The sequence below is a fragment of the Sapajus apella genome, unplaced genomic scaffold, assembly GCF_009761245.1.
Source record: "Sapajus apella isolate SASKATOON/1434 unplaced genomic scaffold, GSC_monkey_1.0 scaffold32, whole genome shotgun sequence".
In the NCBI taxonomy this organism is placed as follows: Eukaryota; Metazoa; Chordata; class Mammalia; order Primates; family Cebidae; genus Sapajus; species Sapajus apella.
Genome location: NW_022436972.1, coordinates 22012684 through 22036310, shown reverse-complemented (window position 1 = coordinate 22036310; position 23627 = coordinate 22012684). Strand labels below are relative to the sequence as shown.

The 23627-nt window shown below is 35.3% G+C and overlaps 1 protein-coding gene across 3 annotated transcripts in view; it reads right to left on the bottom strand.

Moving 5' to 3' along the window:
* Positions 1–23627, bottom strand: part of CCDC122 (coiled-coil domain containing 122) — a 39115-nt gene that overhangs the window by 11593 nt on the left and 3895 nt on the right. Inside the window, exons 2-6 of one of the 3 annotated variants that reach the window (XM_032294754.1) lie at positions 22642–22827; positions 17432–17585; positions 16793–16908; positions 9132–9530; positions 8236–8352 (exon numbers count right to left, since the gene is read on the bottom strand). In XM_032294754.1, coding sequence (XP_032150645.1) covers positions 8236–8352; positions 9132–9530; positions 16793–16908; positions 17432–17477 — 678 coding nt within the window. In that variant the 5' untranslated portion in view covers positions 17478–17585; positions 22642–22827. Of the gene's footprint in view, positions 1–8235; positions 8353–9131; positions 9531–16792; positions 16909–17431; positions 17586–22641; positions 23507–23627 lie in introns of those variants that run through there. The other 2 variants (XM_032294755.1, XM_032294756.1) reach the window with 2 other exon arrangements.

Here is a 23627-nt window from a genome sequence, read left to right as displayed (position 1 = left end):
TATTCAAGTAACTGATGGCTGAAAAATCCTAAATTTGGCAAAAGATATAAAACTACAGAACTGAGAAGCTGAGAGAACTCCAAAAAGGATAAATGCAAAGAAATCCATGCAAAAGCATGTCATAGTAAAACTTCTGAAAACAGAAAAATGTTTTTTTCCCCAATCCTGCTCATTCTGTAGACAGAAAATCTTGAAGACAGCAAGAAAGGAATACATAACATATATAGGAAAACCAATTTGAACTACAGCCGATTTCTCACCAGAAACCACAAAGGCCAGAAGGAAGTAGTACATTTTTCAACTGTGGAAAGACCTGTCAACCCAGAATTCTTTATCCAGTAAAAATAGGCTTTAGGAATGAAGGAGAAATCAAGACATTTTTACATGAAAAAAACAAAAGAATGTGTTACCAGCAGACCTCCCCTAAAAGAATGATTTTAGAAGTTTTAAATAAAAAAGGAAATGATATAAGAATAAATCTTAGAATGTCATGAAGAAAAAACATAATAAAGCAAAAATATGGATAATTACAATAGACAGATAAAAAGGTCATAAAAAGTACAAGATTCTTTGTGAGGTGATGAAAATTTCTAAATTTAACTTTGTTGAAGGTTGCATGTATTTGACTATGGAAAGCCTCTGATTTATATGCTTTAAGTGGTAAATTGGACATAGACCTCTGCCCAGCAGCACCCTGTTCCTGAGCCAACACCACAATCAGTAAGACCAAACAAACAGCTGCCAGCAGGGTCCTCCTCTCTCCCCGCAGCTACACTGCCTCTGCTACTGTGGTGAATGCCCGCAGGGAGGCAAGCACCCCAGGACTCATGAGCACTCTGCTGCAGCTGATGAGTGTGCACCCCACTGTGCTGCTGCTACTGCTGCTGCTGACATGCACAAATGAGAACAGATCTTGCTATCACTCCACTATGGAATACTTTGGCTGACAAAACCCTTCCAAGTATAGTGACCAGGTTTGGGAGCACCTCAGCCCCCACTCCAGCACAATGGATTCCTAGCCTCGAGGAGCCAGAGAACAAAATTGCAGCCTGATACAAGTCCCCTAGAGTTAGAGCACACAGCCCAGGGTTGGGAGCAGACCATTGACCTCTAAAATCTTATGAAGCTAGTCAGCTGAATCCACCTTATATCACAATCAAACCCTCAAGGTCATCAAATACGATAAAAGAAAATAAAAACCCAACCAAAGGTCAGCAGCACAAAGACTGAAGGAGCATAAGTCCATAAGGATGAGGAAGAACCAGCACAATAACCCTGACAACCCCAAAAGCCAAAGTGCCTTCTTTCTTTCAAATGACATCACCTCTCCAGTAATGGTTTTGAACTGGGCTGAAATGGTTTAAATCATAGAATTAGAATTCAGAATATGGGTAGGGACTAAAGTCATTAAGCTACAGGAGTATGTTAAAACTCAGTCTAAGGAAACCAAAAATCATAATAAAACAATGCAGGAGCTGACAGACAAAATAGCCAGTGTAGAGAAGAACCTAAGTGACCTAATTGAGCTGAAAAACACACTATAAGAATTTCATAGTGCTATCACAAATATTAATAGCAGAATAGACTAAGCAGAGGAAAGAATTTCAGAGACTGAAGACTGGCTTTCTGAAATAAGACAGCCAGACAAGAATAATAATAAAAAAAAAGAATAAAAAGGAAAGAGTAAAACCTCTAAGAAACATTGGATTATGTAAAGAGACCAAGTCTACAACTCATTTGTGTCCCTGAAAGAGATGGGGAGAATGGAACCAACTTGGAAAACATATTTCAGGATATCATCTATGAGAACTTCCTCAACCTAGCTAGAGAGGCCAATATTCAACTTCAGGAAGTGCAGAGAACCCCAGTAAGATGCTTCACAAGAAGATCACCCCTAAGATGCATAATTTTCAGATTCTCAAGGTTGAAATGAAAGAAAAAAATGTTAAAGGCAGCTAGAGAAAAAAGTCAGATCACCTACAAAGGGACACCCATCAGACTAACAACGGACCTCTAAGCAGAAACTCTACAAGCAGAATAGATTGGGGACTGATATTCAAAATTCTTACAGAAAAGAAATTCCAACCCAGAATTTCATATTCAGCCAAACTAAGCCTTATAAGTGAAGGAGAAATAAGATCCTTTTCAGATAAGCAAATGCTGATGGAATTCATTACCAAAAAACCTACCTTACAAGAGCTCCTAAAGAAAGCACTAAATATGGAAAGGAAACACCAGTGTCAGCCACTACAAAAACAAACTGAAGTACACAGACTAGTGACACTACAAGGAAACCACATAAACAAGTCTGCATGATAGCCAGTTAGCATCATGATGACAGGATAAAGGCTATACATATCAAGTAACCCTGAATGTAAATGGGCTAAATACCCCAGTTAAAAGGCACAGAGTGGCAAGCTGGATAAAGAACCAAGACCCATTGGTATGCTGTCTTCAAGAGACCCATCTCACATGCAATGACACACATAGGCTCAAAATAAAGGGATACAGGAAAATCCATCAAGCAGATAGAAAACAGAAAAAATCAAGAGTTGCAATCTTAATTTCACACAAAACAGACTTTAAATCAGCAAAGATTTAAAAAGACAAAGAAGGGCATTACATAATGATAAAGTTCAATTCAACAATAAGACCTAACTATCCTAAATATATATGCACCCAACACAGGAGCACCCAGATTCATAAAGCAAGTTCTTGGAGACCTTCAAAGAGACTTAGACTCCCACACAATAATAATGGGAGATTCTAACACCCACTGGCAATATTAGACAGATCATCAAGACAGAAAATTAACAAAGATATTCAGCACCTGTACTCAACACTGGATCAAAAGAACCTGACAGACATCTACAGAACTCTCCATCCAAAAACAACAGAATATACATTATTCTCATCACTACATGGCACATATTCTAAAGTCAATCACATAATCTGAAATAAAACACTCCTCAGCAAATGTGAAAGAACTGAACTCATAACAATCTCTTGCACCACAACACAATCAAATTAGAAATCAAGACTAAGAAATTCACTCAAAACCATAAAATTACATGGAAATTGAATAACCTGCTCCCGAATGATTTTTTGGGAAATATTAAAATTAAGGCAGAAATTCAAGAAGTTATTTGAAACTAATGAGAACAAAGATGCCAGAATCTGTGGGACATAGCCAAGGGCAGTGTTAAGGGAGAAATTTATAGCACTAAATGCCCACATCAAAAAGTTAGAAAGATCTCAATTTAACAACATGACATCATGACTAAAAGAATTAGAGAACCAAAGCTAGCAGAAGACAATAACCAAAATCAGAGCTGCACTGAAGGAGTCTGAGACACAAGAAAACCCTTTAAAAAGATCAGTAAATCTAGGAGCTGGTGTTTTGAAAAAATTAATAAAACAGATAAACTGCTAGCTAGACTAATAAAGAAGAAAATTGAGAAGATCAAAATAAACTTAATCAGAAATGAGAAGGGGGATATTACTACTGACCTCACAGAAATACAAATAACCATCAGAGAATATTATAAACACTCCTATGCACATAAACTAGGAAATCTAGAAGAAATGGATAAATTCCTGGACACATATACCCTCCCAAAACTGAACCAGGAAGAAATTGAATCCCTGAACAGACCAATAACAAGCTCTGGAATTGATTCAGTAATAAATAGCTGAAATTTATTACTGAATTTATCATCCTGATACCAAAACCTGGAAGAGACATAACAAAAAGGAAATTTAAAGCTGATATTCTTGATGAACATTGATGCAAAAATCCTCAACAAAATACTATCAAACTGAATCGAGCAGCACATCAAAAAGCTTACCCATCACCATCAAGTAAGCTTTATACCTGGGATGCAAGTTTGGTTCAACATATGCAAATCAATAAATATGATTCATCATATAAACAGAACTGAAGACAAACATAACATGATTATCTCAATAGATAAAGAAAAGGCTTTCAATACAATTCCACCTCCCTTAACATGTTAAAAACTCTCAATAAACTAAGTATTGAAGGAACATACCTGAAAATAAAAGCCATCTACAACAAACCACAGCCAAAATCATACTCAATGGGCAAAAGCCAGAGGCATTCCCCTTGAAAACCAGCACAAGACAAGCATCCCCTCTCACTACTGTTATTTGGCATAGTATTGGAAGTCCTGGCCAGAGCAATCAGGCAAGAGAAAGAAATAAAACATATACAAATAAGAAGACAGGAAGTCAAACTAACCCTTTGCAGATCATATGATGCTATATCTAGAAAACCCAAAAGTCCTGGCCCAAAAGTTTCCTAAGCTGATAAACAACCTCAACAAAGTCTTGGGATATAAAATCAATATGCAAAAATCACTAGCACTCCTATATAACACAATCAAGCTGAGAGCCAAATCCCATTCACAGTTCACACACACACACGCACACACACACACACCTAGCAATACAGCTAACCAGGGAGGTGAAAGATCTCTACAAGGAGAACTATAAAATATTCCTCAAAGAAATCAGAGATGACATAAACAAATGGAAAAACATTCCATGCTCATGGATAGGAAGAATATTATTAAAATGGCCATACTACCCAAAGCAATTTATAGATTTGATGCTATTCCTATTAAACCACCAATGACATTATTCACATAGCTAGAAAAAAACTATTTTAAAATCCCTATGGAACCAAAAAGGAGTCCAAATAGCCAAGGCAATTCTAAACTAAAAGAACAAAGCTGGAGGCATCATGCTACCTGACGTCAAACTATAATACAGGGCTACAGTAACCAAAACAGGATGGTACTGGTATGAAAACAGACACATAGACCAATGAAACAGAATAGATAACCCAGAAATAAGGCCATGAATCTACAATTATCTGATCTTTGACAAAGTTGACAAAAACAAGCAATGGGGAAGACTATTCAATAAATGGTGCTGGGATAACTGGCTAGCCATGTACAGAAGATTGAAACTGTACCCCTTCCTCATACCAAATACAAAAAGTAACTCAAGGTGGATTAAAAACTTAAATATGAAACCCAAAACTATAAAAGTCCTGGAAGACAACCTAGACAATACCATTCTGGACATAGGAATGGGAAAGTATTTCATGATGAAGATGCCAAAAGCAACTGCAACAAAAGTAAAGGCTGACAATTGGGATCTAATTAAAGAGCCTCTGTATAGTGAGAGAAACTATCAACAGAGTAAACAGAAAACCTACATAATGAGAGAAAATTTTTGCAAACTATGTATCTCACAAAGGTCTAATATTCAGCACTTACAAGAAGCTTTAACAAATTTACAAGAAAAAAACTAACAACCCCATTTAAAAGCAGGGAAAGGACATGAACAGACACTTTTCAAAAGAAGAAATACATGTGGCCAACAGTCATATAAAAAAAGTTCAGCATCATGAATCATTAGGGAAATGCAAATCAAAACCACAATGAGATACCATCATCATTATTATCAAAAAGTAAAAAAATAACACATGCTGACAAGGTTGCAGAGAAAAAGAACACTTATACACTGTTGGGGGGAGTGTAAATTAGTTTGAGCACTGTGGAAGACAGTGTGGAAATTCCTCAAAGACTTAAAAACAGAAATACCACTCAATCCAGCAATCCCATTACTGAGTATATACCCAAAAGAATATAAATCATTCTATCATAAAGACACATATTCATGTACGTGCATTGCAGCAATATTCACAATTGTAAAGACATGGAATCAACCTAAATGCCTATCAATGGTAGTCTGGTTAAAGAAAATGTGGTATATATACACCATGGAATACTATGCAGCCATAAAAAGAATGAGATTATGTCCTTTGCATGAACATGAATGGAGCTAGAGGCCATTATCCTAAGTGAATTAATGCAGGAACAGAAAACCAAATACTGCATGTTCTCACTTATAAGTGGAATCTAAATGATGAGAACACATGAACACATAGAGGAAAACAGCACACATTGGGGCCTATCAGAAACAACACACACTGGAGGGTGAGACGAGAGAAAGGATCAGGAAAAATAATTAATGGGTACTGGGCTTAATACCTGAGCATTTAAATAATCTGTTCAACAAACTATGACAGAAATTTACCTATATAACAAAGCTGCACATGTACTCTTGAACTTAAAATTTAAATAAAAAGAAAAAAAATCTCTGGATAATTTATTTTCATTTTTAAAACTTTGTGGTAGAATATCTAACAAAAAAAATGGTGAACTGTATGGTATGTGAATTTTATCTTAGTAAAGTTGTTTATAAAAATCAGAATAGTGGCTGTTTGATAAAAGGGGTAGAAGAGAACCTTCTGGACATGCTGGGAAAGTTCTATATCTTGATCTAGGTAATAGTAACATAAATAAATATACATATTAGTCTAAATAAATCAAGCTATCCATTTATAATTTGTGTACTTACTCTTATGACAATTATACCTCAATAAAATATGTTATTGTAAAAAAATTACAAGGTAATTTCAAATTTCTTTCCAAAATACTTTTAGCAGTTTATACTCACAACAATAGTCTATTAAAATTCCCACGCTTAACACCTTACCAACTGTAATACTGATAATCTGATGGGCTAAACATGGAGTTTAGCTGTGGTTTTAATTATCAGTCTCTTATTGTTAATAATGACAGTCATATTTTTCTTTATTTCTGATATTCACGTTTCAGAAAAATGGTCTTTTTATACCATTTGACCAATGTTTCACTGATTTGACATTTTCTTATCTCTTATCACATACATGTGTTATAATAATCTAGAGAAGAGTCTTGTTCTTTCTCTTGTTATGGTGTATTCCCATAATCTAGAAATTTACAGCATAGTCAAAACTAAAAATACTTAACCGTAGAATTTAAGGAGTGTTTTTCTCTTTTAAAATAAATGCTTTTCTTACACTAATTGTTACGCTTTTCTCCTACATTGTATTCAATACTCAGAACTGTGTGTGTGCGTGTGCACCTGTGTGTATTATGAAGTAGATATCCAGTTTTATTTCAGCATTTTTCCTTGTTTTTCCATAAAGGTAATCTATTTTGTTTTTGCCATTCATGCATGCATAATTTCTGGATTCTTTTTTTCATTAACAATTATTTTCTGGCAGGGCATGGTGGCTCATGCCTTTACCTAGCACTTTGGGAGGCCAAGGCAGATGGATCACCTGAGATTAGGAGTTTGAGACTGGCCTCACCAACATGGTGAAACCCTGTCTCTACTAAAAATACAAAAATTAACTTGTTGTGGTGGTATGTGCATGTAATCCCAGCCACCTGGGAGGCTGAGGCAGGAGAATTGCTAGAACCCAGGAGGAGCCTGGGCAACAAACACAGCAAGACTCCATCTCAAAAATAATAATAATAATAATTTTTTTCTACTTTTATACCACTAATACACTGTCTTACTATTTATTGTTTTATAATGAACCTTAACATCCACAGGGCAGAAAAATCCTTATTTATTTAGATTGTAATATACTATACGGTAAAATCATTATGTTTTTAATCGCGAATATGTAAAGATGAGGGTTTTTATCTTCAATTTCTTCAGATGCTTTGTATTGTGTCAAATTAGTCAAAAACAAATTGAAACATGCATATTTTTATTTTCCAAATTAATGTATTCAGGTGAAAATTATTTGGCCTTAATAGCGTATTATTTTACATTTTTGTTCACCATTCATCTAAGCAATAATGACTATAGAAGTCTACAGATGGCACCACAACACATTAAGAATTTACTTTCATTTTCAGTTTTGCATATTTGCAGTTGTTTTTTAACTTGACTCTTGATAATTGCAAATATGAAGTCAGAGAGGTTTGGAAAAACAACGCTTACCATTGTGTTATTATTCTATTTTGAGAAGTCTTTGATGTCTAAGAATGGGCATCCTCTTTGACTACATAGCTGCTTTCTAGCCATTAATTGGGTATCATATTCTTAGTGGAATGACAAGAACCCGAAAGAACCCTCACTCAGATTTAAACAGTAGCAAATGCTTGCATTGTTTGAACATATTCACATATGTGAACATCTTTCAATGAGGGAGTTATCTCTAGTTATCTATTAAGAATTTGTATTTACTAAATTTTATAGTTCTTCAGCTGTTTTGAGTATTAAGAGTAAACTATGGAAATAAGAATACAGTATAAGTTTAAAAATGGTCCCATAAAACATTGAAATCTAGATAAGACTTACCTCTATTTCTTTTCTTAATTTTTCATGTGTCTTTTTTTCTTCCTCAAGAAAACAAGTTTTTACAATGATAGATTCTTTTACAGTTATAATTTTATCCTTTAACTTTGTAATGTCTTCCTGTATGTTTATAACATTTGAAATACAGAAGTCAGAAAAGTATAGTCAATATAAATCCAATATTTTCAGTGTTTCTATAATTTAATAAAACTAGCCAAATCAAAATTTAGTTTTGATAAATAGCATTAGAATATTACTTCTATAGGTGTACAAAATAAAGAACTGTTACTAAAACAAAGAAACCTTACATTTGAAATGGAACTAAAAATTGTACAAAAATAAGACAAAAATGAAAGTAGTAGTTATGGTGGCAACTGCCCAACAGTGTAAAAGATACTTTTAAATTTTCTAGCAAGAAATGATCAATATTTTAAGTTTGTGTCTTCTAGCACCTTCAAAGAACAGTAAGAGAAATAGTAAGATGCTTAAGGTGCAATTATTAATTTATATTGCTTGTGTAACAGCATTTAAGTGTACTAAATTGATTTGAATTGGTCTGGATCCACTGGCATGTTGAAGCTAAAGCTTCAACATTTTTGTGAGTTATACTTTCTGCAACAAATGGATTAATTGTTGACTGTGATTTTCGTTGACCATATATTTTTTTAAATCCACTGGGGATTTGTGGATGTTTCCTTTACACATTTGAGGATCTAGAATAGTTGTTATATAACACATGTACTTATCCAAGTTTTTTTTTTAATTGTGAAAATAGTTTCTGAATGCAATAGAACAGCTATGGGCATTTTATTAACTTCACAATAAATTTATCATTTAATGTATGTACTTGCAAAAAAGAGTAATAGAAAAAAATAATTTTGCTAAGTAACTTTCCAAACCTGTACTTGTGTTATTCGGTTCCCTCCTGGATTTTGAAGATCTTGCATAAGTTCTTCTTTCATTGTCTTTAATTTTTTAACAAAATTTCGTTTTTCATAGAGTTCAGTCATAAATGACCATTTGCTTTCTACCTCTACCAAATTATTTTTATGTGTTTTTATTTTTGCATAATATGCATTATATTTTATCATGTGTTCCTCAAAATCTTCTTGGGCTGTTTCTATGTCAAATTTAAGCTTTACATTTTCTGAATGTAAGGATTTGATTTGAGTTTCCAGGCTATCACAGTGAAGTTTGGTATTCTCTATGGCAGCATCTTGCTGATAAATTTGTCTTTCTGTTTCTTTAGTTTCTGCAGAGATAGTTGCTATTTGTTTTTCAAGCTCATGAAGTTCATTCTGTAATATAGTTTAACATTGTCATTATTAATTCAAAATATTAAACTTAAGAGGAAAATCAATGTTTCAATCCATAATGAATATAAAAAAATCACATAAAAATATATTTATCAGATATTAAAAAATTGATAAAAGGAAACATGCAATAAAGTAACAAAATTATTTTATAATTTCAGCGGGGTCTGAGTTATATATATTTTTAATGTTCATCTAATTCTAAATATTAAAATCTCACTGTTTTATCTTAACATTTTATACATGTAAGATACTTTATAATAATTTTATTAATTTATTTATAGGCATCAGAAGTATATACTCAGGAAAGACAATATGATAAAAAATGATAAAGTCCTGAGTTAAGAATCAAAAGACCTAGGTTCCAGCACCCTTATTGCTATTTACTAGTTTGTATGATAATGCATAACAAACTTAATTACCCAATTCAAACTACACTTTCTCCATTTGTGAAATGAGTATAAACATATTTACGTTGCCTCCCTGGGGCATTTTGCACTGCTAACCACTTCCTCCTTGTTAAAACCTAGTTTTTGCACTACCAGTCTTTTCCAGTTCTTAGAAATTTCTGAGAATTCCGTCTCAATCTCAATGTTTCTTTCAAATACAGGTCTTCCACAGAGTTCAGTCACGGTAACTTCCTCTTCTCACTTTATATATATATGCTCCTTGGGTAATTTTATCTAAATTTACATCTTTAGCTACATATCTGCTGATGATTCACAGAATGTAAGTGGCTGCTGAGTTCTATGCCCAGCTGCCACTGGCCACCTCAAATTCACCATGTCCAAAAATTGAATGAATCCTTTCTTCAACAGCAGCCGGTTACTCCTTGTATCAATTATCTGTTGCCAGAACCACAAAAGCTCAGGGGCATAAAACAATACATAAGTATATATTTCTTATATGACTAGGAGCAGCTGAGGTTGGCTAGGTGGTTCATAAGCCTGGGAGCAGCAAGGTTTAGCTAGGTGGGTCTGCTGATCTTGGTTGAATCTGCCCAAGCGTCTGGGGATTGGCTGATTGTAGGGTGATTTAAATTGTCTTTAACTGGGCTGACAGGAATGTCTTGGCTTTGCTTTATGTGTATCTTCTCTGCCAGTAGGCCAACTCAGGCATGTCTTATGATAATAGCAGATGCAAAAGAGTGAAATTCAGTTATGGAAGAGTTTTTAAAGCTTTTGTTTGAGTCACATCTGATAACACCCTAGCTAGTCACATAATGAAACCCAGAGTCAAGGGGTGGAAGTGTGTCCATCCATTTTGGAAAGTCGTTGTAATGATATGGCAAAGGGTATGGATAGACAAAAGGATGAAAAATTGGGACCAAAAATGCAAATTGCCATGCTCCTGTTTCCCAACTTAGTTAATGGTACCACTTTGGCTCCTCCCTTCTTTTTAATATCTATGTCTAACTGTTCCTCAGGTTCTTTAGATCTTCCCACCAAAATAACTGTATGCCATTCTCCATGGTCCTTTTGTCTATCTACTATGGTCATTCTTTTTAAGTAAACTTGTAATGTTAGACAGCATTGTTTTAAAAATGCAAACTTCCTTTTATCCTTTTCATGGCAGAGAAAAGGAGGTAAGTTCACTGAAAAATACAGCATGGCAATAAACTTCAATTTTTATTATCAGGTCTGATACTTTGGATGCTCACTTGACATTTCTATATGGATGTTTACCAGATATCTCAACTATACATATAAGGAAAAAAATTTTAATTTACACACCAAACATATTTCTCCACCAGTCTTTCTGATTTCAATAAACTGTACCACTTTCCATCTGCATACTCAAAAGCCTAGAAGTCATTCTTGATTCTACCCTTCCCCTTACCCCCACAACCTATTTCTCAGCAAATCCTGATGGTTGGGACTCCAAAATAAAATCCCCAATGGACTTCTGATCAGTCTTCATAGTGTGACCTAATGTCTAACTCATCTCCCTATTTCCATTCCTTCCCACTCCCCCAGCTAGTCTGTGTAAATCAGGCAGGAGAATAGTTTCCAAACGTAAATCATACCATGTTATTTCCCTGCTCAACATCCTCCAGTGGTTTCCCATTGCATCAATAAAACATTTAAAATTCCTCAAATTGTCTTACAAGCCATATATGCCTCAGTGCCTATCTACTGTGTTAACCTTCTCCTCTACTTCTCTCCCTCTTCCAGTCTCCTTTCTGTTGATTAAATATGTATACTTTCTTCTGACCTAAGAGCGTTTTAAATTATTGTTTGGTCTCTTTAAAATTCTCTACCCTTGGCAATTATCTATTGGGTCTTTGTCTTTTACAATTCAGTATAATTATGTCTCAGGACAGTCTTCCCTATATCAAAATATAAATGAACCAACCACTATTCCACTCCTCCTCTAGTTACTCTCTACATATTACCCCATTGTATTTCCTTTGTAATATATCAATCTTTGAATTATCTTTGTTTTGTTAATGTATGCTTGCTTCCCCTGACTAGAAAGTAAGCTCTCTGCCTACAGAAACCATGTCTATCTTCATCACCACCACCTTCCCAGTGCTTAAAACAGTAACTGACACAAAGTGGGTGCTCAATAAATAAATAAATTTACTCATTTATTAAATGAGTGAATGACTGATGCACAAACAATGGTCAGGAAAGGGATACATGCCCTGCTGGTTATATCAGGCTATCTATTAACTCTCTTGGTCACTATAGGGAGTATATTGACCAATATAATTTAGTCATCTCTTCTCTTTCTTAGACTAACGTAATTGACTGTTAATTTTTATTGGCTTTAGTTTCTTTTGCCTTTAATCCATTTCTTCCCTTACATGAGAATTATGTTATTTTTTTTTCTCTTCCCCTTCTTCCTTTATCTCCTCTGCCTCTTTTCCATCTCTTCTTCTTCACCCTTCTCCCCTTCTTCAATCTCTCCTTTTTAAACTCTTAGCTTTATTGAGGCAAAATTCATATGAATAAATACATATTCAAACTTTACAATTTGATGAATTTTGACCTTCTTGTGCTCATGAGACCATCGCCACAACTAAGATAATAAATGTAGCCAGTATCCAAAAACATTTCCTCCTGATACTCTGCAATTCATTCCTCCCTTTCCACTTGTCCATTCCTAGGCAACCACTGGTCTGCCTTCCTTCATTAAAGATTAGTTTGGTTTTCAATAATTTTACATAAATAGAATTATTTAATGTAAAATTTTAAGTCTTCTTTCAGTAAGCATAATTATTTCAAGATTTATTCATGTTGTTATATATATCAATAATTCTTCATTTTTATTGCTAAGTAGTATTCCATTGTATTCTACCATATTAGTTTATTACTTCACCTAACTGATGGGCGTTTGGGTTATTTCCAGTTTTCTGGTGGGCATACTCATTTATTTCTCTTGGGTAAATATCCAGAAGTTAAATGGCTAGAGTATATGGTAGGGATAGGTTTAACTTTTCAAGAAAGTATAAACTGTCTTCCTAAGTGGTTGTGTCATTTTACAGTCTAACAGGTCTGAGAGCTCCAGGCCTTCTGTATCTGCATCAACATTTGTTATGGTCAGTCTTTTTAAACTTAGACATTCTAGTGGGTTGTATATGTGTGTGTGTGTTCCTGTGTGTGTGTGTGCATAGAGTGGAAATTTAAGTGTACTGTTAAATGTGTTTTCAAGTATTTTCTTCTAGTCTGTGGCAACCCAAATGGCCAAAGGGCCCAGCAAGAATATCTTACTTTGTTTTCATCATAGTGTATATTGAAGAGTAAGTTTAAAAAAAATTTTTGGATGAAATCCATCAAAATTTGTATCTCATATTAAAGAAATCATTGCCAAGCCCAGCATCACTAAGCTTTTCTATGTTTTCTTCTAGACATTTTGTAGTTTTAACTCTTATCAACTTCAGTGATGATTTTTTTCTTTTCTTTAATCTGAGAACTTTCACCTTCTCACTTAAAAGTAAGTACTTTACAGCTTCTCTTTGGCATATCTGAATTGCCAGCATCACTACTCTGATACTTTGGGGCCATTAAGTAAAATAAGGATTAGTTGAACATAAGCACTGCAATACTGCCACAATCAATCTGATAACTGAGATGACTACTGAGTGATAAAGAATGGGTAGCTCATATGGCATGGATGTACTGGACAAAAGGACGGCTCACGTCCCAGGCAGGATGGAGCAGGATAGTGCAAGGTTTCATCATGCTATACAGAACGGCTTGCAATATTAAATTTACAAATTGTTTATTTCTGGAATCTTCCATTTAATACTTTTAGAATGAAGTTGGCTATGGGTAACTGAAACTGCAGAAAGCAAAACTGCAAATAAGGAAAAACTACTATAGTGTCAGAAGTGAATCAATAATTGGACACCCAGTTGGCATCCAGAGAATCAGAAAATTGGTTGTTAGTGTTAGAAAATGTCCCAGGTAGTATAAGATTTCTAACACTTCTTCTTGAAAATTATTTTGGCTATTCTAGGTCCTTTGCATTTCCATATGACTTTTAGAATTAGTTTATATATTTCTCCCCAAAAGCCTGCTGAAATTTTGACTGGGACTACTTTTCACATGTAAGTAAAATTGAGAGAACTGACATATTAGCAATATTAAGTCTTCCGGTTCATAAAAATGACATAATTCTATACTGAGGTCTTCTTTAATTTTTCTCACCAATGTTTTACAGTGTTCAGCATACTGGTCTTGTAAACCTTTTGTCAAATTTGCCCCTGAGTATTGAATAGTTTTGATGTCATTGTAAGTGGTATTGCTTTTGAAGTTTAATTTCTAATTTTCTCTTGTCAATATGTAAATACAATAAATTTTCGTATATTAATCTTGTGTCCTGCAATCTTTTTAAATTCACTTATTAGTTCTAATAGCTTTATATAGATTCCTTGGGATTTTCTTTTTAAAAAAAATCATGCCATCTGTGAATAAAAACAGATTTACTTCTTACTTTCTAATATGGATGAGTTTTATTTCTTTTCCTCACATAGCTGTACTGGCTTGAACTACCAGCACCATCTTGAATGGAAGTAAAAGCGGACATCTTTGTGTTATTCCTGATCTTAGAAGAAAAACATTCATTATTTCACCACTAAGTATGTGGTTGGTTGTAGAATTTATGTAGATGTTCTTCCTTAGATTAAGGAAGTTCCCTTTTATTTCCAATTAGATGAGAGTTTTTTTTTTTTTAATCATGAATGGATATTGGTTTATAATAAGTGCTTTTTATGTATCTAGAATTCTTTCTAAAATATATATTTAATTATTTGCTTCTCTCTTACAATCTGTCAAATGCTTCTCATCAAGTTTAGAATAAAGTTGGATTTTCTCATTGTGATACGTATCGTCCATGATTTTTTCAAAACACACTGTAATTTACATTGCCATCCAACTATTTATGGTTCTGAGGAAATGTGTTCTCTTTCTGGGTCCATGAGGGGGCATAGCTTTAAAGGCAAGAATTTCCCAGCGCCATGCCCCACTCCCATCTCTCTCCATCCGGGAGATTCAACTGTTTATGTTTGAATTTCGGGGGCACGGGAAGAAACTAAAAGTCAATCACTCCAGAGTAAGTTCTAAGGAACTCCTTTCATTGGCCCAGGGTCTTGTAGAAGGTGGGGGTTTCTCCCAGGATAAAAGTCCATGCTCCCTCACCTGCACTGGATTTCCAGCTCTCTGGAATCCCCTCCCACAGAGTAGGAGCTCCCTCCTGTATTTCCCCTCTGGAATCCCCTTCCATAATCTTCGTGGAAGCCTTTCTCTTCTTCTCCTTTCCTTCTTTTTTCTCTACCTAAATAAAATCACCTTTCTGCAACACATTTTGGGTCCAATATTTGCTTTACAAGCATACAGTCCACCTGCAGAGGCCCCACCACTTATTCTTTAAGAGGTTGGAGGCCAAAAACCCACAACAATCACCGGCATCCAAGAAAAAACCTGGTTACAGTTCTAGGAGTGTACTAATGCTATTTCAGGCTGCAAATATCCTCAGGTTCTTTTTATTTTGAATAATATCTTCCTTACTTCCTAACCCTTAAACCTGTACTAGACACCTAATCATTCAGAAGAACTCCAGCTGCCATTTAAAACTCAACTGAAACATCATTTCGTTTGTGATCACTCCTTCTCTAGTGTTAAATCTGTGTTGTGTTCTTGCCTCTATTGTTGTATTACTACTCTGCATGTAATTATTTGTTTACTTCTTTCTCTCCCCAGTGGATAAGTAACATAAGAGTGAGGACAATGTTCAGCAAAATCCTTAACACAAAGTAGGCTCTCAATATAAGTGAAATAAAGTCTATGAAACTCTTTGAAGACTGAAAATTCTTTACAAAAATATAAGACATTGTTTTTGAATTTTATTCTATTGAATAGATGTATTCTTTTCTAGAAGTGACTGATATAATACAAATATTTATAAGAAATCCATATTACCATGATAATATAATTATTGTCATTATATATCTACTGATGCATTTAAAGCCAAAGTCAAAATCAGGCTCTATACTGTCCACCTGGTCCCCACCAAACACACTAACTCATTTAATCCTCATGAAAATCTTATGGGCACATCCTATTGTTATCTCTATTTTACAACTAAGAAAACAGGAGCACAACAAATTCAATCACAGAACAAGTAGTAAATCTGGCCTTTTGAACTAGGTAGTTCAGCTCCTGAGCCTATTTTTCTCGTTTTCATATGTTTAATAATAACCTTTACAGAGCACAAAATACTGTTTTCATTTTCATTTCTTTAGTCATATTCACGTAGTATAGTTATATCTAATTATGTTACATGCAAAGACCAAGTATGGCTCCCATATTCCCTGTAGTAGGATTATGAATACAGTTAAAAAGGAAAGGAACATAAAGGGAGGCTACTTGAAATGTTCACTGACAACTGACAACTCAAGCCATAGCTTTACAAACACTGGCTTAAAACTTAACCTTCCTTCAATTCAGCACTTTAGGAAAAACTATCAAATAAGGGAATGTAAAATAATTCTATCTAACATGTTAGGTTTTACATGCTTATCCTACAGTTGCAATGACATTGTTGAATCTTTATATGTTGGGAGTGTAAAATTTTCCATAAAACTGGAATACTCATGTAAACTTTACTTAAGGAGAATAGAATAATTGACAGAGAATAACTTTAAAACTAAGTCCCAATATTAAGTATTCTTAATAACCTCCTGGTCATTTACTTTTGAAGAAAGTAAAGACATTTAAAAGACTATATATAAAAGAAGTTACCTGCAAATTGAACAGAACTTTTTTATTTTTTTCTATCTCTGATGCCTGTGATTGTTGTTGCTTTGCAACTTGCTCTACAGCATCAGCTAATGAATATGTGTCTTGGTTATCTACAACTAGACAAAAGAATAAAGTATATAATAAAAATTTAAATATAGACATTTTAAGAAAGTTATGATTCTTTACTCAAAATCATGAAATAGTTGTTGCTTTTTCCTCCTAAACTAAATTTAGAATTAGTAATTTTCCCTTGCTAATATAGACAAAACCAAAATTAAAGGCAACAGTAATAGGCAATTCAAAGTTGCCTACTGCAATGTTATACCTATTCCTTTATGGAACAGTATAAATATTTTGATTGTCCTAATTTTTTTATCCAGGCCACTTGCACATATACTATAATTATAGTGCTACTATAACAACTCTATAGCAATTAGAGTTGATGTATTTTCATTATAGGCTTGTATTTTCAGGTTGGCATGCCTTTTCTAAAAACTGCGTATGCTTTTCCTGGCTAAATGTAACTGCTTCCCTCTATTCTAATTTGCTATCAATTTTAACACAATTATCCTGCCAGACTACTTTTTTGTTGTTGTTGCTGATCTTTTAATTATTTATTTCTTAAGATTGTTTCATTACCTTCTTTAGGAACTCCTTGACTCTTCCTTTCTTTGTTGTCTGACATTCTCTGTGTCTGTAATCTCTTCTTTTCCTCTTTTTGGTTTACTCCTATTCAATAATCTATATTGATAATCTTTCACTTCTGTTTTTTTCCTGTTGTATATCGGTGATTCTGAAAGGTAAATTAATTGTCAAACATGTCACAGGGATGTCAATGACATTTCATCATTAGTGCCAAGATTTAAAATACAATGGTTAAATGAGAGATTTTGGAATAAAAGTATATTTGATTTTTGCTTCTCCTGCTTTTCTGTTGTTATGACCTTGAGTAAGTTTCTTAACTTCTTTGATCCTCAGTGCCTCATCTTTAAAACTTCATAGGGCTATTCTAATAATTAAAGTAACATAGGTAGCATGCTTAGATCAGTACCTGACATATACTGCGTAATTATTTTGAGTTAGTATTAATAATATGTAACTCTAGTACTATGATGAAGTGGATTCTGAAACTATAACCAGAATCTGTGAGAAACAATATTAACATTAATTAGCAATTTCTGTTATGGGTATGGAATCCAGGGGATATAGTATGGCTGTCCAGTGCTATTCTGGCAAGGGTAAACCCTAAGCAATTTTCGGAGTTCAAGGTGGGTAGATCACGAGGTCAGGAGATTGAGATCATCCTGGCTAACACGGTGAAAACCCATCTCTACTAAAAATAACAAAAATTAGCCAGGCATGGTGGCATGTGCCTGTAGTCTCAGCTACTCAGGAGGCTGAGGCAAGAGAATCGCTTGAACCCAGGAAGCAGAGGTTGCAGTGAGACGAGATCGTGCCACTGCACTTTAGCCTGGGCAACAGAGTGAGACTCTGTCTCAAAAAAAAAAAAAAAAAAAAAAAATCTGTGCATATTCGAGTCCCAAAGTCAGTGTTTCAGAACCCATTCATATGAAAACTTAGCCCTCCTTACATGGGGGTTTCAAGCCCTGCATATACTATATCTGAGTTTGGTTGAAAATACCCATGGATGAGTGGACCTGCACAGTTCAAACCCGTGTTGTTCAAGGGCCCACTATATTTTGCATTCCTATGTTGCTAAAACATCACTTTAATCAACTTACTCCTTCTATTCCTACTAGTACTGTCTACATTTCTTCTTTGGGAAAATATTCTGGTCAAGTGCGTTTATAGAGCTGCTGCAGCTCCAACAGACCTCCAATGGCCTAATGACACAATTTGCATGCCTGAAGAGGCAATCCAATGAGTTCTTCATGCTCTTACCTAACAGTACATTTCTGCTAGGTAACTTACCTTCCTGGTGAGTCCCCATTTTTCTCTCCCCCAAATCACAGTGTAACTTCCGTAAGCTGCCAAAAATATTGTGGGCACCATTCCCATTAAATTCTACACCCCTAGTAACTTCAGTCTTCAGAAGAAGCCAGGTCATTCTCCATCATGAGAACCCATCCTTATTCAGCTTGGTAAGTCCCTTAGTGTGATGCAGTACTACCCACTCCCCAACCCTTTTCTATCCTTCCACTTTGACTTCTGAAATTCATGGGCCATCTTCAGCAAAGTTCTCTCTATTGTCAACCTTTTCAGTGAACTTTCCTTTTATCTTTTGACTTTAACTGAAGTCCAAAGAAACAGCTTCCTCATCTTCAAACCACTTAAATTTGGAGATGAGACTTTTTTTCTGTTTCCCATTCCACTGCCACCCTATTTCCTTTTCTTCTCTTTAAACTCTGGTTTCTTCGAAGTTCAGGCCATAGACTATATAGGCTTTATCTTTCCTTGTCATCAACTGTCTTCCAGGTCTTGGAAGGCTCATTCCTAGCTTATAGCATCTTCTGACTTACTGTTTCTCTATCACTACTCTCTTATATTTCTTTGGCATTTCAATATCCACACAAAATGTATATCTAAAACCCTGATCTCTCAGTTGTTTAATGTCTTCTTTCATCTATTCTACCCAGCAACCCATAGAGTGTAACTGTACCTCATCCATAATCTCAGATTCAAACTATTGTTTATTTTTTCTAGCTCTTCTCGTCTAGTATTTTGACAGTATATGCTGTTTAACCCTGCAAGGCTTCCAACCCATCAACTCTTCTATCTTTACACATTCCTGCAGCTTTTCATGGATTCTTTCCTCTGTACCTGGCTTAGATTCCTTTGCATTCACCCTCATTTCTGTTGCAGCTCAGTCCCTGTCCTAATTCCCTGGAAGAATCCCAACCAGCTGCTTTGCTTACACTCAAGTAGCTGAATATGCTTAAAGAAAGACATACAGCTATGCTGTTGGCTCACTTTAAATTCAAGACCATTATGTCAAGTGGGCCCTTGATCCTAGGCTCTTATGATGCACCAAGTTATGTAGATGATTGTCTCACTTTTTATCCTGTCTTCAAACCTCCACACCTCTTTTCCCTTCCTTTGAGTTAATAATTTACCTTCTAATTTAACTGAAATAGAAGAAAAAAATCAGAGAAGATGGCACATTACTCATCTACCAGATTGTATACCTGCACCTGTATACCAACATACCATTTTCTTGCAATAAATAAAGTGTTCTTGCTCCTATCTAAGGCCAATCCTCTACTTTTATACTCTTTCTCACAGACATTACTTCTTTGAATGGCCTGTCAACAGAATTTCCCTATTTACTTGGTCAAATGTATTATTCTGAACAGCCCATCATAAATGAACAACCACTACCACCACCAGCCTTGCTTAACACCATAACCTCCTTCAGTATTGACCCATTTCATTGCTCCCCTTTAAAGCCAGGATCCTTGCTTTCTACTTCCTCTCCCCTCTTTCTTCTTCTTCTTTTTTTTTTTTTTTTTTTGGTGGGGACAGAGTTTCGCTCGTTACCTGGGCTGGAGTGCAATGGCGCAATCTCAGCTCACCGCAACCTCCACCTCCTGGGTTCAGGCAATTCTCCTGCCTCAGCTTCCTGAGTAACTGGGATTACAGGCACGCGCCACCATGCCCAGCTGATGTTTTGTATTTTTAGTAGAGACGGGGTTTCACCATGTTGACCAGGATGGTCTCGATCTCTTGACCTCGTGATCCACCCGCCTCGGCCTCCCAAAGTGCTGGGATTACAGGCTTGAGCCACCGCGCCCGGCCCCCTCTTTCTTCTTGAACCCACTAGAACCAATCACTTATCACCGTACTTTTAAAACTCTTATCAAGATATCTATGAGCTCCACACTGTCACATTCAATGAAAAAGTTCCATCATTTTACTTGACCTATTGGCATCATTTAACACATTTGATAATTACTGGCTTCTTGAAACACCACACTTCTTGGTTTTCTTTGCTGGTCCCTTCTCATCTTTTTCACTTATGTTACAGCTCCCAGTGCTCAGTCCTCAGGCTTCCTTCTTTTCTCATACTTATTCTACACATGATGTCATCTAGTTCTATGGCTTTAAAATCCACCTATAAGCTGACAATTCCCAAATTGTATCTCTACCCTGAACTCCCTTTTGAACTGAAGACTCATCCTCACACTTATTGCTTACCTGATATCTCCATTTGGATTTTTAATAGGCACTTCAACTCAGTATATTCCAAACTGAACTCTTGATTCCTCTGTCCACTCTATCACCACCACTAAACCTTCACCTTCATAGTCCTCTCCATTTCAGTAAATTGCAAGTTCATTTTTCTTGTTGTTCAGGCCAAAAACCCTGAATTCATTAGCAGGGAGGTCTCCACAAGGGTATAGAGCCCAAGGCAATTCAACTAAAAGTACCCAAGGCAATAATAAAGGAGATCTTATTGTTGATGTTTCATGGGCCCTTCGAGAAATCCTTAACACTCCAGGTCTGATGCCCTGATTGACCTATCTAACGGATGAGCCAGAACCTTCCCTCTTTTCTTTCCATTACATGCTGCATGCAGTTCTTTTGACAAAAACCATTGGCTCTACCTTTAAATTATATTGGAATCCCATCAATCTTTACCAATTCCAAATACTGTCATAGTAGAAAAGCCTTCCCTGATAATCCTCTTTCATCCTCTCTTTCCTTGCCCTGCCTCATTTTTCTTGATAGCATTTATCACCGCTGACATCTCATACACTTGTTTCTCTTCCTTATCCTTTTACTAATGTAAGCTCCATGATGACAGAGGTCTAGAAGTGCCTGGCACATAACAGGTGTCTAACTATCGTTTATCTCTACTCCAATTCACCCTTTTCTGACAGAATAATGCTCTGAAAGCACTGTTCTAATCATGTCAAAATCACAGCCAATCTTTCAATTCCACTTTAGCTGGTATTTTCTTGAAGAGGTCTTTCTTGATCTTTCTGGGAAGATGTGGACTTTCTTTTTTTAGAAGAATTGTTTCAATATTTCTATTATATAATTTTAGATAAAGGTACAAAGTCTAGGGTAAGACAGAGCTAGTTTTGAATCTAGATTGCATTACTTATTAGCTTATTAGGAAAATCATTTCCAACCTGGGCCACAGGTTCCTAACCTATAAAATGGGAACAATATTAGTGCCTGCTTCATTAGGGTTATTGTGAAGACTAAATGAAATAATGCATGTAAAGCATTTAGCAAATTCCTGTCACGCTATGAATATGCAACAAATTTTTATTTTTATTATTTTCATTATTTTATAGTATCTTTCCCCATTAGATTGTAAGCACTACGAAGGCAAATATAGTGTTTTATTCATTTTAGTATTCCTTAAAGTATTTGATAAAGTAACCTAAAGGGTAAAGAAAATTGGATTTATATAATAAAAATAAAGTAACTAGTATTTCTTGATCTCTATTTCTATAGCAATATAAATTGAAGAACTCTTGGGTAATATTTATTTAAACCAACTATTCATAAAATTTATGCTGTAAAATTGGAAAAGTTTTAGTTTTTTTTCTGTCAGATTTCTATTGTGCAGTGAAAAGAAAAATGAAATGAACTACTGCCATCTACTGATAATTCATTAGAACTGCACAAATTAAATAGCCTTTAGAGACAAGACTGTCTCTTAAAAATATGTTTTTAAGATAAATTAGAACATCATCAGAGTCATCCAAAAAGAATCAATCAATTGAATAATTAAAAATAAACTGTAGACCTATTATATACCAATACGACTGAATCTGCTGAAACTAGGGATTACTTCCTTTTCTGGTCAGGCAATGAGATTAGAGTTTCAGGGCATTGAAAAAGAAGGAAACCAAAGGATTCGTACTGTTCCTTACCTCCTATCCAAGATAATATAGGCAACATTCATACATTGTCCACACTGCTTCCAGTTTTCTATCAAAGGAGGGGCTTTGCTAAATGTATAGACAGTACTGGACTACCAAACAGCTCTTGTTTTGGAGTGTAGGCATAAAGGAGTTGGTCTGCAGCTCAAATCCAAGCTTTAAAGGATGTCCAGGCAACTCTTTCAAAAAGGTTTCTACCTCTGAGACCGAAGTTATAGACCTTTGGTGAAATCCAGTTATAGCCTACCTGCTTGTCTCATTCAGAGAGGCAAGGGGCAAGGTCTTTTTTTCCCCCCTTCTAAACAAGTAAACATGATTTCTAAACCAAGAGGAACTTTATAGTGGGTTAAATGGTGCCCTCCCGCACACCCAAAGATATATCCACGTCCTAACTCACAGAACCTGGAAATGTGACCTTATTTGGGAAAAGGATCTTTGCAGACATAATTGGGTTAAGGATCTTGAGATGAGATCATCCTGGATTTAGGGTGGGTGACTGAATATGCAAATGGACAACAGTCAGACCATATGTAAAAATAGAACTCTGACCCACAACCTGCAGCCAGCAACCCAGGAAATCAACCCATTATCTACAGTAACCAGTCCAGGAAGTCTATAAATTAGACTTGTAGCAAGTCATATCATTATCTCTAATAACCATCCTAGGAAACAAACAATAACAATTGGCCCAAATGGCCAGTACTGGATTATTAACTGGCATCTTCCCTAACTTTTGTTCCTATTTCCAAGTTGAGACTAACAAGAAGGAGCTGAATATGCCCCCCTAACCAATCACATAGAATTCTCCACTTCTATTTAGCCTGCCTGCAGCTTTCTGATGCCAAGAGCCTCTAATCAGGGCATGCTCACTCCTCTGGCTGCCTTTCACTCTGCTAAAATGCAAGAGATGGTGATTCCCTCCCTTACAAGGTCTGAATAAATAGGCTTTGCTTGTTTTCATTTGATTGATCGTCATT